A 20468-nucleotide genomic window follows, 5' to 3' on the forward strand; every position below is an offset into this window, starting at 1 on the left:
AGTAGTTTTGAACTACATACCTATTTCCTGCACAATTTCCTTGTATCTTTCAACCACGAGATATGTCTTCTTATTAGAAGTTTTCTAATGCCATTACAGATCATAGTGTGGTTATATTTTTGGAAAGAAGAAACGCCGGTAATAATTTTCTCTATTTTTCGACAACGAGAAATACCAAATCAAATATCTAGGGGTGACCTTGGATAAAAACTCAGCCACAAAAAATACGTAATAAACAATACAAACAAGGTGACGAAAACTCTTATGCACTATAAGAGAGTGGTTGGCAGATTATGAGGATTAACACAAAGAATTATACACTGAGTATATAAAACAATGGAGGAAGCCATCATTACGTACGCAGCACCACTATAAAGGCATGCTGCAGAAGAAAGGCTGTTATTCAGATTTTTAACCAAACAAAAAAATAGCGTGTCTGGATATAGCAGGAGCGATATCAACGACATCGACTGCTGGGCTAAGCTCACTATATCTAGTAATACGAGCTAAAGCAATATCAGAAGCAAAAAAGCTAATTTTAAATGGGGCCACAACCATATTGAAAGTTGGACACAATGCCCTATTCGGTAAGATGCAGGACCTTGGGCTTATAGCACTAAGAACGCACAAAACCAAGGTTACACAGCCAGAAAAACTTTTTTTATTAAGAAGGGAAAGGGTTCACTGGGAACAGAAGTTACCCGGCTAAGGTAAGGTACACTGCGTACACTCAGTATGGTACACTGCGGCTATGTAATCGAAGATCGGTGTAGTAGTGGATATACTAGGGGATGAACAACAGGGAGTTCACGCTGAACCTGAGCTTGAAACCAAAAGACTTATAGGCAAACATAATAGGAATCCAGACCTGTGTCTAACTAATGAGAGAAGGGCGCCAAGGATCCGAACTATCGCAATAATTATAGGAGACCATGCAGCAACAAACGCCTTAGGAGAGTTTTAGACTAGGCCAAAAGCTACAAACCTGCTAAGAGGAACTCGCGGACCTAATCAAAGAGCAAACTAGGCCGGAGATAATCCTATCACAGAATATGGGCAACTATGGTGCTGCAACAGACTCATAGGATCAGAACCAACATGCTGTGTCAACGATCAAAAAAGGGATATCAGACACTGGTTGGAACTTGAGCATAAAAACTACTGGGAATAACTGCCAAAGCTGGAATTCTCTAAGCAACTTTTGGGCAGCCTGCCCTTCAGGAAGAGTGAGAAGGCTGCTCACAGGCCATACACCCTGCAGAAAATACTTAGATAGTCTTGAGAAAGTAGATACACCGCTATGTGGAGGTTGTGAGGAAGAAGAAACCACCCTTCACCTTCTAGACTTCTGCAAAATATTCAACCAGACTTAGGCGACAGTTCTGAGTAAAGTAAAAGAGGATAAGAACTACAAAACTGGGCAAAATACTAGACTTGAAGAGCTCAACATATAGAAGTAAATCTGTGGGGACAATAGGACTGCAACAGAGCAGACCGCAATGCAGGGAACCAACTTTGGTTCCAACCAGCGGGGAAGTTTAAGTGGATAACTAGTCACGGAATTGCACACTACTAGAGGTACAAGAATTGCCAGTGTTCATAAAGAATTTCTTTGCCAATAAGAACTTTGGAGAACTGATATTCCTATAGTTGAGTTTCTTCGGATGGTTAAGTGATTACAACGGTTCCGTTATTTATTAGTCAAACGTCTTCTAACGCTTCTCGGTCTATCATGAAGAAAATTATTCTGAAGACTGGCTAATAAATAAGAAGTTCTTTAGCATCTTACAAATTTAGCATATTTGTAGAAACACTCGAAGAACCAAGAACCTCAGTAAGTAAATGACCTGTATAATCTAGTAGTAGTGCCAACCTGGATGGAGTATTTATTGTTTATTTAGGTGAGCATAATTTAATGTCAGGCTGAGGTATATTTAGGATTATGGACAAACCCGAAATATGAACAAAACAATTTCTTTGAAAGCTAGACCCAAATTAAAAAATTAAAAATTTTGAACGCTAATGTTTAAATATTATAATATGGTATTTAATGGCAAAGGAAAATTTAAGAAAAGCAATGGAAATAAAATTAAAGTATAAAAGCTGAAAAGTGAATTAAGAAGCGAGTGATGATGAAACCCTTAATTTATTACTGGATGATATAATATCAATAATACCAGAACTATTACAAATAATATAAAAACGTAATTTGCCAAGTGTTTATTTATTCATTCTTAGTTTCCAATGAGCTTGTATAACTATTCAATAAAATTTAGGACTTTACATAAAAAAACGACGCAAAAAATATGATCGCTTTTTTTCCTTATAAATATTTTTGGGTTCAAAGGTAAAAAAATTATATAAAAACTCCTCCAACTAATCTTAAAAAAATTATATTAAATAGAAAAAAATACCATTATATAGCTAATATATTAGAGCCCTTCCGACGTACTAATAGTAACAGGGCTCTGGCCACCACTAGTAATCTGTGCAACCGCACCATAAGTTAACCCCACCAACGAACCCACTAATTCCACAAAAAATACACCCAAAGTGCCAAGCCGACTGGGTTCATTCCTCAATTTTTCCTTTCTCAGAAATGGAGTTTGTGGAGTTATCAGAACTTCAACGTTATCATTTAACTTATCAGCATCTAAGTCAACTTTGAGAGGCTCATCATTAGGTGATTCTTGAAGTTCTAGCACGTTACTTGACTGCATAACTTGGTCATCATTTAGAGGAGCTGATGCAGGAACGTGTTGAATATTTTGACTCCGATAGTCCGCTTTTTTAGGAGCAATATTAGTTTTAATATTTTCTTTATCTTTTTGGATTGTGACGGTGGAATTTGATTTAGGCGCATCTACGTTATCTTCCTGTGAAGATAACGTAATGTTTGTATCCGAATTATGGTCCTCCGGTTGGTAGCGGTAGGCTTGCTTTATCTGGGCAATTAATCGGAGCTTACCAAGAATCTTGTTTATCTAAAATATTAGAAAGTGTTAGTGTGAAAACGATTTTTCTTTTCAAAATTTACCTTTTTCTGAAATAAACTGGGATACACTTCATTATTTTCGGACTCTTTATCTTCATCTGGTTCATTATATGAGGTGCCCATTCCGTCATTAAATTCTTGCAATTCAGCCGCTTTTACATCTTTTCTTCTTAAATCTGCTATCACTGATTTTGGTGTAGCAGCTGACGCTGATGCTGAAGCTGATCCAGCAAGACCGAAGAGAGCGCGTGGTGCAGTATAGATCCATGAAGTCGGCAAGGCTATAACTGAGAGCTAAAAAGAAAAATTAAAAAAATAATTACATTTTTCATGATTTAAGTAAAATGTTTGAGTTATATTTTGAACAAGATTTACAAGACATAAGCTCATATTGACATAAAATCAAATTCTGGTGCGCGACTTGTGTCAATTTAAAACATTTTATCTTCCTGATGATGAACACCATTGTGTCCGAACCATTTTGGGAATTTTAAACTAGTGGAGTTCTCAATCATCATCAAAATTTGTTTTGTAGGTCTGATAAAGTTAAGGAATCTAAAACAAGTTAACCATCTTGATTACGATAATTCTTTGCTTTTAAAGATCGGGAAAAGAGCACAAAGTACTGTGCAATTAACGCGAAAAAATTGTTAATGAAATTGTGAAAAAATTGTGTAAACATTGTGCAAAAAGATTAAGAGAAACTCTATACAGCGTGGTAAATACGAGAACTTTGATCATTCCACCTGTTTGTTTCCAGCTTGTGATCCTTCTTCGACGTGTAATGGTCTCATTCTGTTTGTTGTTATAAATTTGCGTGCATTTCAATGCTACTCTTCCCTTGGAGAAATTCCTCATGGTCCTTACCTTCACGAATAATGCTATTTCTAATTAGAGTCTTGATACGATTCGATAGTACCTTTTTGACGTTACCTGAACTTAAAAAAAAATATCTATTTTCACTCGTGTGTTATGGAATGCAACAGGAATATTAACGATGACAAAAGACAAGAACGAGCGGAGATTCATGATGAATTTTCTGGTTTCAGCACGTTTCAATAAGTCGATGATAAGAAATGATGAATGAAGTGACCGTTTAATTAGTCACGGTGACTTGAAGTTTTGACGCAGCAAAGAACCGTCACGCCCGCAATACGCGAAAACCTGCAATGACAGATCTTAATATAATATAGAAAACTCAATTTAATGAATGAAAGAGTAAATGAAAATGAAAGATACACTAAAACTTCACTTGCAAAAAATAGAAAAACTAAAAATGTTTGTGCGTGCAAAAGACTGAATCGAATTTTAAAGGTTAATCCACCACTGCACAGGTAATTACTGTTCTTAGTACAGTCGTGCTGTATGAGAATGGATGCAAAAATTAGATAGAGGATGAAATTTTGACACTAAGTTGTATGGGTTGAGAGAGTGCAAAAACCAAAAATGCGAACAAAAATTCCGAGGGTTTTTCGTAAAAAGAGGGTGAAGTTTGGAAAAATTGATTTTAAATTAATAACTTTCTTGGAAAAAATCCCACGAATTTTGTAAGACTCTCAAAAAGACGCCTATATTAATTTATATATCGACTATGCAAAAAATTTTTGGCACCCCCAAAAAAATTATCAAAAAATCCAAAAAATTTTCATTTTGATATAACTAGAAAACTATACACCAAAGAAAAAAGTGTCGGATGTACAGAAGGTGGAAAAAAATTTTACCTTCAATTTGATAGTAAAAGCAACCTTCAACTCCGCACGTAAACCACCCTTATGGGGGGTGAAAATTTTGAAACCATTTTTTGGAGAAACTATCGACTGTACGATGTTGCTTCTACGCAACAAATTCTTCCACATTTCTTCCACAGCAAAGAGGTGATAAATTGCATTTTAAGAGCTGTAAAATTAAGGGACGCATATTAGAAACCAGTTTTTTCGAGTTCTCTTCGGGTAAGAATTTTTCGAAATTCTTACCCGAAGAGATGATATATATTACGCATAATTTTACAAAAAAAATTCGCACGGTGCTGCTTTAATTTAACATCTCCTAATGGTCCTGTATTGAATTTCGTATGGGACTAAATTTAGGCATGATAACGCAAACTAAGGACATTTTTGAGGATGATTTAACTGGCCTAGTCGTGATCGTTTCGAGAATGAGTCGTACTTTTAGAATTTATTTGATACTAACGGATATTTGACCTACGATGCTAAAAAAGTACCTGCGTACCGCGAATATTACAACTGGAGTTTTGCCATCGTGTTATGCGAGAATGTGAAGAAAACCGGGAAAGCGGGACAATTCACATGACAAAAAGAACTTAAACATTATCAAATTTTGCAGCAATATTACATGCGGGCTAAAAAGGCTATAGGACAAATTTAAACAAGTAAAGACAGTTCTAGCTCTGATTCTGAGGACTATGAAGGTGGTTCACAAAAAACCGTTAAAATAAGTGTTGAACATTTGGGGTAAAGTAGCAACTTTTTAATTTAACCTCAAATTGTAAGTTTGATCTTGTACGTTTTCCTATTTTGCCCGAGTAAACTTTATATCCTCCTGGGACCTAGCATCCATTTAAATGGATATGCCAGTTTTATGTTTCCAGTTTCGTTAATTTATTATTTAAGCAGCTTAGACCTCGCATCCACTACGTTGGATACTTCGGTGCTGCAATTCGGTCGACTTTAATTGTGGACATGTGCTGGGAATCAGTTGTTTGTTTTCTGTTGCGATGGCGGCTGCACGTGGCTTTCGTTATGATGGTATGTAGCCTATTTTTTAACGTTTTGTAATGATTTTTTTGAAAGTTTTTATTTGCAAATGTTAATAGACAAATTTTATATAACATTACAAAAATAAAAAAATTAAATAAGTTTTGTATTACCCTAAGTTATTCGCGTCTATTTAAATGGACATTGGGTCTATCTCATGCACATTTTAAATTAACTCATAAAATTTATTTTAGGAATTTTTGGCAATCAAAGAGTGCTTCGGCCAGGGGAAGATGATGAACAATTGGATCAAACACTACAAATCATTGGAAATGATGACTCTGACATTGAAAGGTCTGATGATGAAGAAGAAATAATTAATAAAGAACTAGTAAGCAGCGGTGAGGAGGAAGAAGAAGAAGATAGAACTCCTCTTAGTGTCCTGAGAGAAAACTTAAAAATGGCCAAGTAATCTGTGGATCCTTTAAAGCGAAAGTCTTAGAGAAGAGATGATACTTTTGCAACTCCAAATTTTGAAGGCCCCTTTAGTGAATGCAGCGCAGAGCTCCGGTATGATTGGACTGCAAAATCGTATTTAGCCATGTACTTTGAAGATGAGTTATTCCAAAAAGTGTGTGATTGCACAAATGCGAGGTACGTTGAACTTAAAGGAGTATCTTTTAAATTGACTCTTAATGAGATTAAACGTTTTTTTGGAATAGTGTGATTGATGTCCTGTCTAAAATATCCTAAAATCAGAATGTACTGGGCAAAAACCACTAAAGTTTCAGCTATTGCAGATACAATGACTCGAGATAGATTTTTTGCCATAAGAAGTAACCTTAAAATCGTCATTGATGGCAGCATCGCTGAAGAGGTCGCAGGTCTGACAAAAATACCACTTCTCGAATATCTTCGTCAACAAGAAAAATATTGTACTGGAACCATTATGAAATCTCGTGAACCAGCGGCAGGAAATTTAAGTAATATCAAGAAAATGGACTGTAAGGGTCATTTTCCATTTCTTTGATCTAGCAATGGCTAACTCATGGATTTTTTATCAAAGCGATAAAAAAATATTTAAAATCCCTCCACGCAAAATACAACAATATTTAGATTTTAAAATCGAAATTGCCACTCAACTTTTGACAAACACACCCAACCCACAAAGTGAATCCCAAGAAAACATCCGAGGTGTAGGTACTAGAAGAAATCCTAAGGGAAATATCTTTGTCATCGTCACCGTCATCGTCATTAGGCACCGAAAGAAAACGGAAACAACACTTTCCAGAAATTGCCACAGACTTAAAAAATTCGGTTAGATGTAAAAATGACTCTTGTATCAAAAAAACCAAGTTTTTTTGTAATACATGCAAATACATTTCTGTGCATTACTGGCAACAGAAACAGTATTTTTTATTATATTTAAAAGCCTCACAACCCTAACTTAACAAAAACAAATCCGGATCCCAGGAGGATATAAATGATTTATTTTTTAGGTAACTGAACTTGTTAAAGTAGGAGTCCGGAAGCCCTATGACTTTATATCAAGAGTCGCCAAATTAATAATTTCAAATGCAAGAGTAAGGTCTAAAATATAGTTGGCTAGGAATAATTTTTTTTAATGTTTAAAAACAATACAAAAATTGTGTAAAGTTATTCGGTTTTGTAACGTTTGTACCTGTTTAAGATGTCTCTTTGCAGAAATACCTGGTGTCTTAGAGACGTCTCATAATTATGTTCTGATTGAGATATTTTGGACTTTTTTAAGATATCATTGTACTATATCCTATATATGGCCTTGTCTATCGAAGTCGACCAGCTATTTTATTATGCTGTTGAGGGTTATTGTTTATGGACACGGTTGATCTGGTCCGCCGCAATACATCTTCAGTTTTGTTTAGTTTTGATGAATGATGAATCTGCATTTGGCATTTGGTGCTGGCGCGTGCTATAATAATTTATTTTTTCATTTTTTATTATTATTTATTTATTTATTTTTGGGTGTATAAGAAAAGGTTTTTTTAGTGGATATTTTAGTGGTTATTTATGAACGACTGTTCGATATTGGCAATTGTATTTTAGTTGTGTTTTTATTTGTATTTAATTAATTTTAAAATAATGGATATTATGGATTTATAGGTCATGGTTATACCTATGTTGTGTTTTTTTGAAAGTAGTATTTATTTTTATCCATCTATCTCTTTATGCTAGGAGTAAATATTTTTTTCTTTTTTATATCACTACATAATTTTTCTCTATGAGTTAATATTTAATGCGCTTTCATTCTCTAGTTTATTAAAGTGAATAATATTGAATACTCATTTTTTTCTAATTAACAATTTTTATTGATTGTCTACCCGAAAAAAAAGTGCACGCTTCGCCACTGGTTAAAACTAATAATACTTATTTTCTGTTACAAAAAAAGCTCAACATACTTATAAAAAAAAATCTGGATACAATTTTTATACTTTTGCGTGTCATTTTTTATTTTTATGGCAAAATGCCATTTTAAAGTATATTATATTGACGTATTTGTTACGCACAAGTAAAACAAAATTGTTGGCATTAATTACGTCCCTTATGTGTATTTTGGGACGTACTGCAAACATTATGGTTATAATAATGTGGTAATAAATATGTAAGTAATGAATAATCCGGAAGAAATTTCAATAAAGCTAGACACATTGTCGCGGCTAATATCACGATCGCCTTGCATGATGTGTTTTATTACCGTAGTGAGATTGTTTACCTCGGCAACATTTACTCCAGAGATTGGTATTCCATAGAGTTTGTTCAAGTTATTCCCACATAATAAAATTTATTAATAATGTACTTTTTCTAAAGAAAAAACCTTAGTAAGACCAACATTTTCGGCTTACGTCATTTACGTACATACTACCTTCATCTCTTTTACAGTGTATCAACTTAGTACCCTCGTCTTCTAATGTAGTTCTACTATACTCTATTTCCTTTTTGGTGAGAGCACAGTGCCTCATTATTTATGTAGAAGTAGCATAAATATAGGGTGAGTCTTCCATTTTTCTACATGTAACAAAATGATAAACCAGACTGTTTTTACCAATTTTAGGTGGACAAGTCCTGTATGGTCTCAAATACAATAGGTTGTAAAATTCGGAACAATGGTTTCGAGTTCATTTTTATGACAAACGGGTTGCCAGTGTCGTCCCGACTAAGAATATTGATTTTAATTTTTAAGTTAAATAATTATCTGTTATGCAAAATTTATAAATAATGTTGGATTTTATCTATTATCCATTAGATAAAGATTTTTAGAAAAAGTATGGTTGGTAGGTATAACCTATATTTATTAAATTCTCTTTTCATTCAGGTTGTTTCATAGTCATATAGTTGTACTGGGTCAAGTCTTCACTTTCATTTTCGTTTCGCATTTAACAAGATATACCTGTATCATATTATTTATATTCATATATATTGGATGTGTTTCCTTTCCTGCGCTTTCCTAATTCAGTCCAGACCCCTGCCCTGTGTATATACATACAAATAAATTGTGATTTTTAAAAAAATTTTTCAAGCTCTCACTATCAAAATGTATCGAAGAAATATTCTTACGTAAGGTTTTTTTTTTAGTTCATTTGTTGTTTTGTTTCCTTTTTTGTTGCTTTTTCTTGAGGATGTATCACTTGAAAGTGCCTCTTGCAGAGGCACTTTTGAGAAACGGTTTTTATAATCGAGATGCATTCCTATTTACTAACTTCACTTACATCATAAGTACAACTGTTTTGTAATTTTTGATATTGACAAATAAACGTTTTGAATTTGAAAATACCAATTCTCTTCAATATTTCAAATTATTATTATTTCTATTGATTATTTATTAGTACTCCTTGTATATTTTAAAATATTTGACCGTTCTGGTGATTTCTCCTAACCCTATACGGCTTTAATACAGCAAGATAAACGCACTCACATGAAATAAGCACGTCTCGCCATTCTACTTCAGACTTTCAATCAACTTGGCGCGAGCGCACATTGACTTCACAATACCAGTAGCAGACCGTGAATACTACTACTACTATCGCAAAAGTTTAAAGGTTGCATCAGATTTTCGTATTGGCCGATATTTCAGTTTAATCAGTTAGTTTCAGTTGTATTTTCTCGTGAAACGTTTGTTTGAAATAATGGATCGGAATGACAAAGTAGCGCTGTTAGAAGAATCAGTTTTCGAAAATGACATAAAATGTTTGTGGGTTTTCGCGTACGGTTCCCTATGTTGGAGGCCGGGATTCGAGTTTCACAAAGCCGTGCCTGGCTCAGTGACTGGATTTCAAAGACGGTTCTGGCAAGGCAACACCGTTCATAGAGGAACTACAGAAAAACCAGGACGAGTCGCTACGTTAGTTGAAGATCTTAGTGAAGGTGAGGTACATGGGGTGGCATTCGCTTTAACAGGCTCAGAAGCACTTTCCTACTTATCTAATAGAGAATGCGCTCAGGGAGGATATATGTCAAAATTTATAGATTTTCAACCTATAGAAGGTGAACGCTTTAAAGTGCTAGTTTACGTAGCGACTCCTTTAAATCCCCACTGGCTAGGCGATGCCGACCTGGATGAAATCGCTGACCAAATAGTTACTTCTGAGGGACAAAATGGCCATAACGTAGAATACCTGTTGAGGCTCGCGAATTTTATGCGAGCACATTTTCCGGATAAAAAAGACGAACACCTGTTTAGTTTGGAAGAAAAAGTGCTGTGGAAAATTAACGTTAATCAGATGTGCCTTAAGACAATGATGGGTTCGGGAGAAGGATGCATTAGTTTTATGCAGAAACCGAGTTCTAGAGAAAGCAGTCCTAGTCAAGAGAGACGGAATAGGGAAGGGGGAAGGGTGGAAACGTTTGAGCATACCGCCAGAGTTCCTAACACGAAACTACGCTGCCTCAACATTTAGACTTTTAAGAGAGAAACATTTTCTGTGATATTACTATTTAAAATTAATAATGACTATTTAATACTTAGCTTAATGATGCAATGACTTCTTGTAACTTTATGTAAGGATTAATTTATTTGTAATAGTCACTATTTGATGAATTCAGCTATATTAGTTGTCCGTCATACAAAAATTTATTGTGAAAATATTGAAATAAAATTCTAAAGTCTGAACTAATTATTTTTTGATAGTTTGCCATTAAAACATGTTTCTTATCTTTATTATAAAGGTAGGCAACATAATATAATTCTAAATAGTTCCCGGTCAACATCTATAAGATAAAATTAATATATTTTTGTAAATAGTTAAGGCGATTTAAAATAATTTTTGTACCTAGCTAAGGTTGTTCAGTGTTTTTAATTTAAATAAAATATACAATTTGAGATATTTTCTGTTTGCAGATAGGGCAATTAATTTTTAATTTACGATTATATTTTGACCTTAGTTTAAGGCTTTGTAAAAAGTATTACTAATAAATCAGTACGGTCTTTATACTATTATTTAAATTGATTGACAATTAAATATTTATTGAAAAAAAATTGTTTTCCTTACATATCCTTAGCTATTAAATCTGTTATTCTCAACAAATGCAATTTTTAGGTTTAAAGGGATCCTATTCTGATACTCAAAGTATTAAATTCATATTTTAGTCTGCTTTGTTCCATAATTTTTATTATTTAGTTTGAATTTTGATATGGAATTAATTAAAAAAAACTTAATTTAGTGTTATTAGTTACTCTTAAACAAAAAACTTGTTTTTGCAGTGACAAAAATTTTAGCTATAATTTTTTAATATTAGGGAATATTAGGAATAAAATCTAAATTTTACATTTAACAAGATGTGATTCTGATGTCAGAGTAGGTAAATCTTCATGACCATTTTAGTTTGGTACATACAAAATGTGCCCACACACCTAATTTATATTTAATTTAATTTTCTTGAACATCTATTTAATAGTTTATGCATAGACAATGGTATTTAAACGTTGGCTTTAAATAAAAAATAATAAGATAACAAAAAACAATGATTCTGCATAAATAATTTATTAAAGTTTCGAATTATATTCAATTTGTCTTGAGAGATATTTAACGATGATAAAAAACCATTGACTGGAAAATAATTTTTTCTTTATATTTAATAGTACTACAACTGAATATTTTTTTGGCCTTAGTTAGAATAAGTTAAAAGAAAAAAATTTAATTATTAATAATTAGTACGTCAATCAAATAGCGTAAAAAAGGTTTTGGCTTAGGTACAGAAACTAAAAATTATTTTAGTATACTTAATAATTTTAATGGTAATTGATTTTTAAAATATTATTATGATTTAATATATATCCAGTCATCCCTTTCTTCATAATTTTCTATATATACAGGGTGTCCCAAAATTAGTGGACGAAACGCGAACCCTGTATTCTTTGGTCAAAAATAACCTCACTTTTTGCTATAAACATATATCGGCAAACGCCCCCCAAGGGAGCTACGCCCCTTTTAAAGGGGGCACCTGAAGATGGTTTTTTCCACTTATTTTCGAAATGGGTAAATTTTGGTATTCTCCCAATTTTTATATGCTAAATTTAGTTGTCATTTCATAATTTTCATTATTTAGTCAGGTGCGTATCATTTAGGGGGTGAGCCTAAAAAAATACTTAAAAAAAAATTGTTTGCAAAGTTTTTGTTTTTCTTTTCTTTAGATTTTAAAGATTTAAAGCTTTTTACGTAAAAAAGTACCTCTTGGTCAATAACGTTAGGAATTACCATTTTCGAGAAAAACGCATTTAAAAATAACGCTGCATAGTATTATTAATAACAATTTTTATTAAAACTCAATAGCACGCTTCAAAAGTAAATTGACAAATAAAATGGCAAACAGATAAAAATACTAATTTATTTGAGGCAAATGCTCAAACAAGTTTTCGTTTTCCTGAATGCATAACCTGGATTTTTTTTGAATGTTTTGGGTCGACCTAAGAATTCCAAATCGGTTTTCTCTTATTTGGCCTGCAGCTGCGAGAATTCGCTTCTGAAGCTCTTGTGGAGTATCAATTTCGGTGTCATAAATAATATTGCACATATTACCCCAAAGATAATAATCCAGAGGATTAAGGTCGGGCGATCGTGCAGGCCAGTTCATTGGACCACCTCGGCCTATCCATCTGCCTGTAAAATTATTGTCCAGCCAGTTTCTCACCTGTCGGCTGTAGTGAGCTGGTGCCCCATCGTGCTGAAAAATCATTTCCAGCCGAGTATCTATGGGAACATCGTCCAGTAAATCTCTGAGATTGTTTTGAAGAAAATTTAAATAATGACGACCAGTTAACCTGTGTGGCAGAATAATTGGGCCTATCAATTTATCTCCTATCAAACCCGCCCATACGTTAAAGGAAAATCTATGCTGAAAGTTAGTTCGTCGAACTACTTTCGGATTCTCGATGATCCCAAAATGAGTATTACGGCTGTTAAAGCCCTTTCCACAGATGTAAATAGCTCCGAACCAGATAAATACTCCAATGTTAAATTTGCGGACCCTAAAAGGATGCTGGCCTGAGTGAGCTCTAGCATCCCAAGCCAAAATTATTAGTCTATGTTGCCAAATCGAGCATCCCGGTTCGTTGCGTGCCTCTACGTTACGGAGGGTAGTAAAGGATTTGGATCTTGGGTATTTAGTTAAATTTATACATTTAGTGTGTAAATTTAACATTTGGGGTATTGACCAAGAGGTTTTATTTACATTTAACGAAGTTTACATTGATACTTGATGAAAGAAACCGCAAAATAGATTATTGATATTATAGAGGGAACTATAGATACATACTTAATGTATATGTATGTCAATTGAATTTATATTTCAATTAAAAGCAGTACGATAATAAGTCCTATAGTTATAATAACAGGATCAATTTAAAGCATCCTTAATTATATTTTTGTTTCATAAAATGTATATCAATGTAGAAATTGTAAATGTTAATTATACAATAGTAATTATACAATAAGCATGATCAGGGAAATAGAATCAGCTGATTCTCCGTCATTGTTGAAAGACAAGTAGCATTCCGTGCGATGTCTATAATATATATATATATATATAGAAGGTTGACGAGAATCGTGAGGAACAGCGTTCAATCAAATATATAAAGAGCCGCATCGCTGATAGGTGGCAGTTCAATTAAGTAAAGTTTGGCGCGAGATTTAAATAACTGTAAATAAATATAGTAAAGATAAAAATCTCTAGTAGTCGTGAGTGATTGTGCTTTTATATTGAAGTGTCTAACTCTAAATAAATTAGTAGACCATTTTCGAGTCTTTTAATTCATACCTTACCTACGAACGGAAAAACGCTACAATGGTGCCACGTGTGGGGTTTGAATTGGTTGTTAGTTAACTGGACATTAATGAAAATTAATAATAGTGGACTAAAATAACTCTCCCAATTTTGATATGCTGAATTTAGTTGTCATTTCATAATTTTCATTATTTAGTCAGGTGCGTATCATTTAGGGGGCGAGCCTAAAAAAATTGTGTGCAAATTTTTTGTTTTTTTTTCTTTAAATTTTAAAAATTTGAAGCTTTTTACGTAAAAAAGTACCTCTTGGTCAATAACTCTACGAGTTACCATTTTCGAGAAAAACGCATTTAAAAATAACGCTGCATAATGACATTAACATTTGTTGTAATTGATTATTTTGCATTCAAATTGTTAATATCTTTTTAACTATGAAAGACTTTTCGACCCGTGAAAAAGTAGATATTCATTTTATGTATGGGTTTTGCAATGGAAACGCACATGCCGCTGCACGAGAGTATCGGCGGAGGTTTCCTGCAAGAAGGCTTCCACATTGAAAAGTTTTTGTTAGAATTCATAGAAATTTAGTTGAATATGGATCCTTCCAACGTGCTCGAGGGCAAGGAAGACCAATTACAAATGATGGTTATGGGGAAGTACTGAATTTAATTGAAGAAAACCCTCAAATATCATTAAGAACCTTAGAGAAGAGATTACTAATATCCCAAAGTCAAATGTAAGTAAAATTAAATATAAAAAATAAATAATTAAGTACCTAATTTGTTATCCAAAAAATTAAATTTAAAGTATTTATAACTGAAAATTGAGATTGGTATAAATAGTGTTGTTATTAATTATTATCGTCGGATTGCATTAAATTCATTTCAAAATACTCTAATTACTATTATTATTATTATTTACTTGGATAAGTCTTATAACAAACATCAAACACCCCAAAACAAATCCTTTTGACGACTAATTGGAATGTTTAGGCTTATTTCCTATGCAATTTAAAATATTTAAAAATAATTTCAGATTGGAAGAATGACCAAGATGTTAGGATACCATCCTCTCCATTATAAAAGGGTTCAGGAGTTAAAAGAAGAAGATTTTCCAGCTCGAGTAGATGTTTACAATATCGTTATTTCGGCCCAAGTTGAGACATTCGCTTAGAACATTGAAAGGCCTTTCAATGTTCTAAGGACATTCGGTTTAATAAACTCACCAATATGTTGACAATTAAAAATGTAAATATTCTGAAAATTAGCTGGGTTGTCCACATCATAACAATTATGAAATATTAATTTACATACAGCAATACTTATATCTGTTCAATTCTGATGGATGTCCATTGAATTGTAGCACACCATTTAAGTACTCACGTTTGAACTATGTCATTTTAGTTAATATAATGTAAATTTAATTCAAGTGTATTAAAAATTAATTTTTGGCTTTCTTTTCCTTTTGCACGGTTTCCTTTACATAAAGATTTTACATTCTATTCTAAATTTGTGACATTATCTAAATAAATTTTCGATATATTTAACTGAACTGTATTTGCGAGTAGTCAAACAATATTTACTCAAATGACTGCCGGCCAATTGTTCCAATTGCCAATTAATTGTATAAACAAAAGAATCTATATGCGGTATATTGACGTTTGGAAAATCTACCGACTGTGCCAATTAAAAATCTATTACGTTTAAATCTTTTTTTTTACACAACTTATTTATTAAAAAATGAAACTTGTACAAGCTAGGCTGAAACGAAAAGTGAAATATTAATAATATATCGTGTTTAAAGAATTTGGGATTAGTAGTAGATAACGAAGCTATTTTGTAATTTATGGCGTCAATAGTTTTGTGCATTTAAATTCTCTTCTTAGTGTTAGATTTGTATCTTAAATATAGCAAAACGATAAATTTTGATAGGTTTTCATTTTCATGTTCAGAGTTTTTTTTTGTTTTAATATTTATGTGTAGTAATTAATTTATAATTAGTAAACATTAGGTGTTTTTGTATTGCAGAGTAAAAAAGTTATTTACAATAAACGCATGGCAAACTGCTCATTTTTTCTTGATATCTTGGTGAAAACATAATGGTCCTGATATATTGGCGAGCATAGTAGTTCGTTCCATCCACGTTAAAAGTTGTAGATAGACTACGGTTAATATACATACGTAGAAAATTTCAAATATTAATTTTATAAAATTACAAAACAATTTTGCTATTAAACCTATATTTAATTCTCGATACATGTTTCGCAAACGATAATAGCACCTTCAAGAGAAGATTATAATCAGTTATAAATCAGTAAAATTGTTGTGTTTGCTTAAATTTTAATTTTTTTAAAATTAGATGCAAAACGCAACATTTCATAAAGTTTGCTTATTTCGTCTCTGATCTCTGGATATAGGCTGATGTTTAAACAAAAATAAGCTCTGTATATCGCCTTAATAAAGGCTAAAGCTTCGGCACTTCTTTTAAAATAAAATCAGTGACTTTTAATCATGATATTGGAAACCCTAAACTTGGCATTTGCTTTCCAACAACTGTAATAATAAAATAAATTTTAATAATTCTAATCATCTTAATGCAACTAATATATTCCCCTAACAAACACAGTGGAACTAATAAAATTTTGCACAATCTAAAAAAAGTTCTTTATTTCTATATTTATTTATACTTTCTTACTTCACATATTAAATACATAATAAATGGTTGTTTTGAATACAGTTATTTCTCTCTTGCCTGGAAAAGCCCTATGGGGGATTCCAGTTACACAAGTTCAAATTACATTTTTCTTTTTTACAAGAATTTACACAATGAGCTCGCATGTGCTGCTCAGACCTTTAGAGCAAACTAACCTAATTACAACTAAAACAAGAATAAAGACTTTTCTAATTAGTTATAATTAGTTAGAAAGTAAGTTAATAATTGACTAAATCAATTACATTATTATTCGTATAAGTTGTTCAACCTATTTTCCCAGCAGCGTTTAAAATCGTTGAGAGAACAATAAATTCATAATTATTTTTCAAATAACGAACTATTACCTAATATAGTCGGCATGGATTTAGGAGTTAGCTGACTACAGCTACAGCGTTTTCTAGCCAGTGATATTTTTGAAATCACAGATCAAGGCAACGTTACAGTACTTGCGCTGCTTGATTACTTAAAAGCCTTTGATACGATCAATCATGGGCTTTTACTATTCAAGCTTAAATATCTTGGATTTCTGGAAGAATGAGCGTCTTTGAATGGGTCATATTTATAAAAGAGATATAAAAAAAAATTGATAAATTATTTAAAGACAAATTTTTTGACAAACTCGATAATTTATCTGGTGTACCACAAAGGTCTATACAGGGTGTTTCAGAACTATGGGATCAAACTTCTGGGTGTTGTTCAGTGCAACAGAAGAATCCATTTGAGTATAGGAACCCATGTCCGAAAATGCGTCACTACGCCACTACGGCCCTCACTTGCAATCTGGGTGTTTGTATTAATTTCCAAGAAAGGAATTTTGTAGGTTAAAAATTCTTCTTAAAAATAGGATTTTTTTAAAAATATTAAACTTGTTATTAGATTCGTTTGTCCTTTCAGCCTTTATCTACTATAATTATTTATACTACTCCTGCCTTTATATGCTGCATAAAAATATGATTACTGGTAGTGCAGAATGCTTGTACTCGTTTAATTTTTGACTTAAAAAAACAGGATCATTATATCTCAAAACCACAATTTCACCCATCAATTAATGACTATCTTGAGCAATATCATTAAAGCACTTCGTCTTATACATTCTGTAAACATTAGGCATAAAACTAAGTAATCTGTGCTTTGGTTTTGCACAACGTCTTATTCTGCCTATAACGTAATAAATTTACTCAACTCACATCCAGATGATAAATTTAAATATCAACTTAAAACACATTTTTAAAAATTTTTTTTAATGCAACTAAAAAATGTTCGTAAAAAAAACTAAATTGGATTCGTTAACTTGTACCAAAAATAAAACCAAAAAAATTTATCCTAAGCCCTAAAAATAATATTTAAATACTATATAACATAAATACAAAAACTATATCGATACTTACACAACATGAAATTAAAGCGATCCATATTAAAGTAGTATAAATTTTCATGGTTCAAAACTATAAACTGACTCCTATGGATCAACCAGCTTGTGCAAACTAAAACTCCTACTAAACTACACAAATCATTTAAAACTAAAAATATTGCTCATAAATAATTAACAATACAAATTCTTAGCCATAGCTTTAATACTCTCCCTCCTATGCACGGATTTCAAAACATACATGAGTGACATCGACATATGATTTGAATAAATTCGCGATCAAACAATAAAATTTGATTTATTTTTTGCAAGAACCAGTTTTTATTATTAAATTAAAAATAGGGTTATGGAAGATCAGCACATATTATTTAGTCACCTAGGGGTTGAAGAAAAAACATATTATAAAGTGTCATGGTCATTACAATTGTTACTATTATTGGAAATTTCTAATTCAAAAATATGAATGCGTCAAATTAAGCTAAAAAATATTCTCTATAAGGAACAATAATAACTATCTAATATATATGCATAAATAAACGGTTTAATATATAAAACAGAAATATTTGACAAAACCAAATAAGTTTTATATATTCATTGGTAATTGAAGGTTCCGTCCTAAATACACATTTTTACGAAGCATTGTTTGGGGTCATTGCTGTAAGGTTAAAATTACCGCTGGTACCTGCATACCAATAAGCATTTCTTCTTTTTTATATGGTTGTCAATCTTACTTGATCGTTGTAATAAGTTTTTGTTTTTAGAACGAGTAATATATTAATTATTAATTATTTATAAAATCATATGCCCTTTCGATAATTTTAATTTAAATGTATCAAACTCGAGAGTGAAAATAAGATTAAATTGATTTCGAGTAATAAAAGCAGAAGCGAATTCAATATTAATAAATAATTGCGCAAGAGTTTCTGCTTTGAATTCGAACAATGGTGTTCCACTTTTTTAAAGTCATGAAAGCAGTTTTAAATATGTTTAAAAGCTTTAAAAGAAATGTTATAAAATCAGGATGGTGCTACTAAAACCTATTAACTAAAATTCTGTTATTACCAATTTATTGTTTTAGGGTTAAACACGATTTAATCATCTGTATAATTTTCATATTATATAGAGTATTTGAAGTAGAAAATAAAATTATTAAATGTATGGCGTCAATGACAATTCAGCCATCTAGTTTTTTCAAACACATGCTACTTTATTTTTCACAAAACCTCTTAGAGATAATTTTTGATGCTTATCGGTTAAGAGCACATATAGAATAGACCTTCTGTCTAAAAGACAAAGCCACACCTCTCGAAGCGCGCCGTGAATGTTAAAAATTATTAAAATGATGAAAAATTAACTGCTACTATTCGTAAAGTTTGGTCGTAAAAATGTTCCTATTAAATTCGAAAGTACTGGTGCGGTTAGTGATGCGAAATATACAATACGAGGTCATAAGGGACGTTCACAATGAAACATCACTGTAGTTCACGAGAGTATGACAGAATTGCCATAGACATCCAGTCATAATCGAGCATAAGAATTAGACATTTCAACAGCGAATTTTCACTAAAGATTTGCAGCTGCATGTCTAGAAAATCCAACTGTCTCAACAAATTCTGCCAGCAGACCATGAACAATGAAGAGAATTTACCAATTGGATCCTTGGGCCTTGAGTTGGCTTCGTTAATAGGCAAAATTGTGGTATCTGGAGCTTAGAAAATTTACGAATGATTTATCAGAAAGCAATGCATCCACAACGTGTCACTGTATGGTGTTCATTTTGCTTCAGAGGAATAACTGGACCATTTTTCTTCGAAAAGAAAGAAGGTGTACTGAGGTGGTGAGCTGAACATGAGGAATATAAGGAGAACATTTTTAGAAATGCCCAAATTAACACGTTGACTGCCAAGCACGAGATAACTCGTGGTTGGCAATCTATAGCCAGTCGCCAGCCACGAGTTATCTCGGTTTTGACTAACTGTTTTACGGCGCCCAGTACGAGTAAACTCGTGGCGTTTGCGTTGAAATTTGTGGTGCTGGGCGCTCGCAATAGACCAGTAAAACACATCGTGGCGTCATTTTTAAAATATATTTTCATCTTGTTTAGTACAGAGGAAGCAAGATGCAGTGACACAAAAAAAATTAAAAATGTTTTTAGTTCTAACAAAAAGCGGAAAAAGATAAGCTGTGCCTTAGAAATAGGGAAACTTAATTGCTAGTGTTTACAGAAGTTTACAAAAAAAATTATGTAAAAAATCTTGTTTAGTCATTTTTACTTTAGGTGGTAGTCCTTGAAGCAATTTTCCACACATAAGGCTGGTTTTTCTTCACAGACAGGACAGAAATAACGTGTTTCTCGTCGAAGTTTATTCGAAGTACATACACGACAAGCTCCTGTAGGTCGTTGTTTTTTTTTCGGTTGGTG

At 32.4% G+C, this 20468-nt stretch overlaps 2 protein-coding genes across 2 annotated transcripts; one reads left to right on the forward strand and one right to left on the reverse strand.

Annotated features, from left to right (window-relative positions):
- Positions 1-2377: 2377 nt before the first annotated feature.
- LOC126738258 (uncharacterized) lies at positions 2378-18227 on the reverse strand. Its single transcript, XM_050443499.1, has 3 exons — positions 18066-18227; positions 3038-3289; positions 2378-2984 (listed from the first exon to the last, which is right to left on the reverse strand). The coding sequence occupies exons 1-3, from the start codon at positions 18111-18113 to the stop codon at positions 2433-2435; spliced, it is 852 nt and encodes a 283-aa protein (XP_050299456.1). The 5' UTR covers positions 18114-18227; the 3' UTR covers positions 2378-2432.
- On the forward strand, positions 9728-10855 carry LOC126738259 (glutathione-specific gamma-glutamylcyclotransferase 1). The gene has a single exon (XM_050443500.1). The coding sequence runs from the start codon at positions 9873-9875 to the stop codon at positions 10641-10643; it is 771 nt and encodes a 256-aa protein (XP_050299457.1). The 5' UTR covers positions 9728-9872; the 3' UTR covers positions 10644-10855.
- Positions 18228-20468: the final 2241 nt, after the last annotated feature.

Source organism: Anthonomus grandis, chromosome 7 (assembly GCF_022605725.1).
Source record: "Anthonomus grandis grandis chromosome 7, icAntGran1.3, whole genome shotgun sequence".
Taxonomy (NCBI): Eukaryota; Metazoa; Arthropoda; class Insecta; order Coleoptera; family Curculionidae; genus Anthonomus; species Anthonomus grandis.

Bases quoted from the DNA above. Each gene is read 5' to 3' on its own strand.
- LOC126738258 (XM_050443499.1), bottom strand. From the start codon at position 18,113: ATGAAAATTTATACTACTTTAATATGGATCGCTTTAATTTCATGTTGT. The intron at 3,290-18,065 runs GTAAGTATCGAT...TTTTCTTTTTAG, and splicing joins TCGCTTTAATTTCATGTTGT to CTCTCAGTTATAGCCTTGCC. The intron at 2,985-3,037 runs GTAAATTTTGAA...CTAATATTTTAG, and splicing joins CCAGTTTATTTCAGAAAAAG to ATAAACAAGATTCTTGGTAA.
- LOC126738259 (XM_050443500.1), top strand. From the start codon at position 9,873: ATGGATCGGAATGACAAAGTAGCGCTGTTAGAAGAATCAGTTTTCGAA.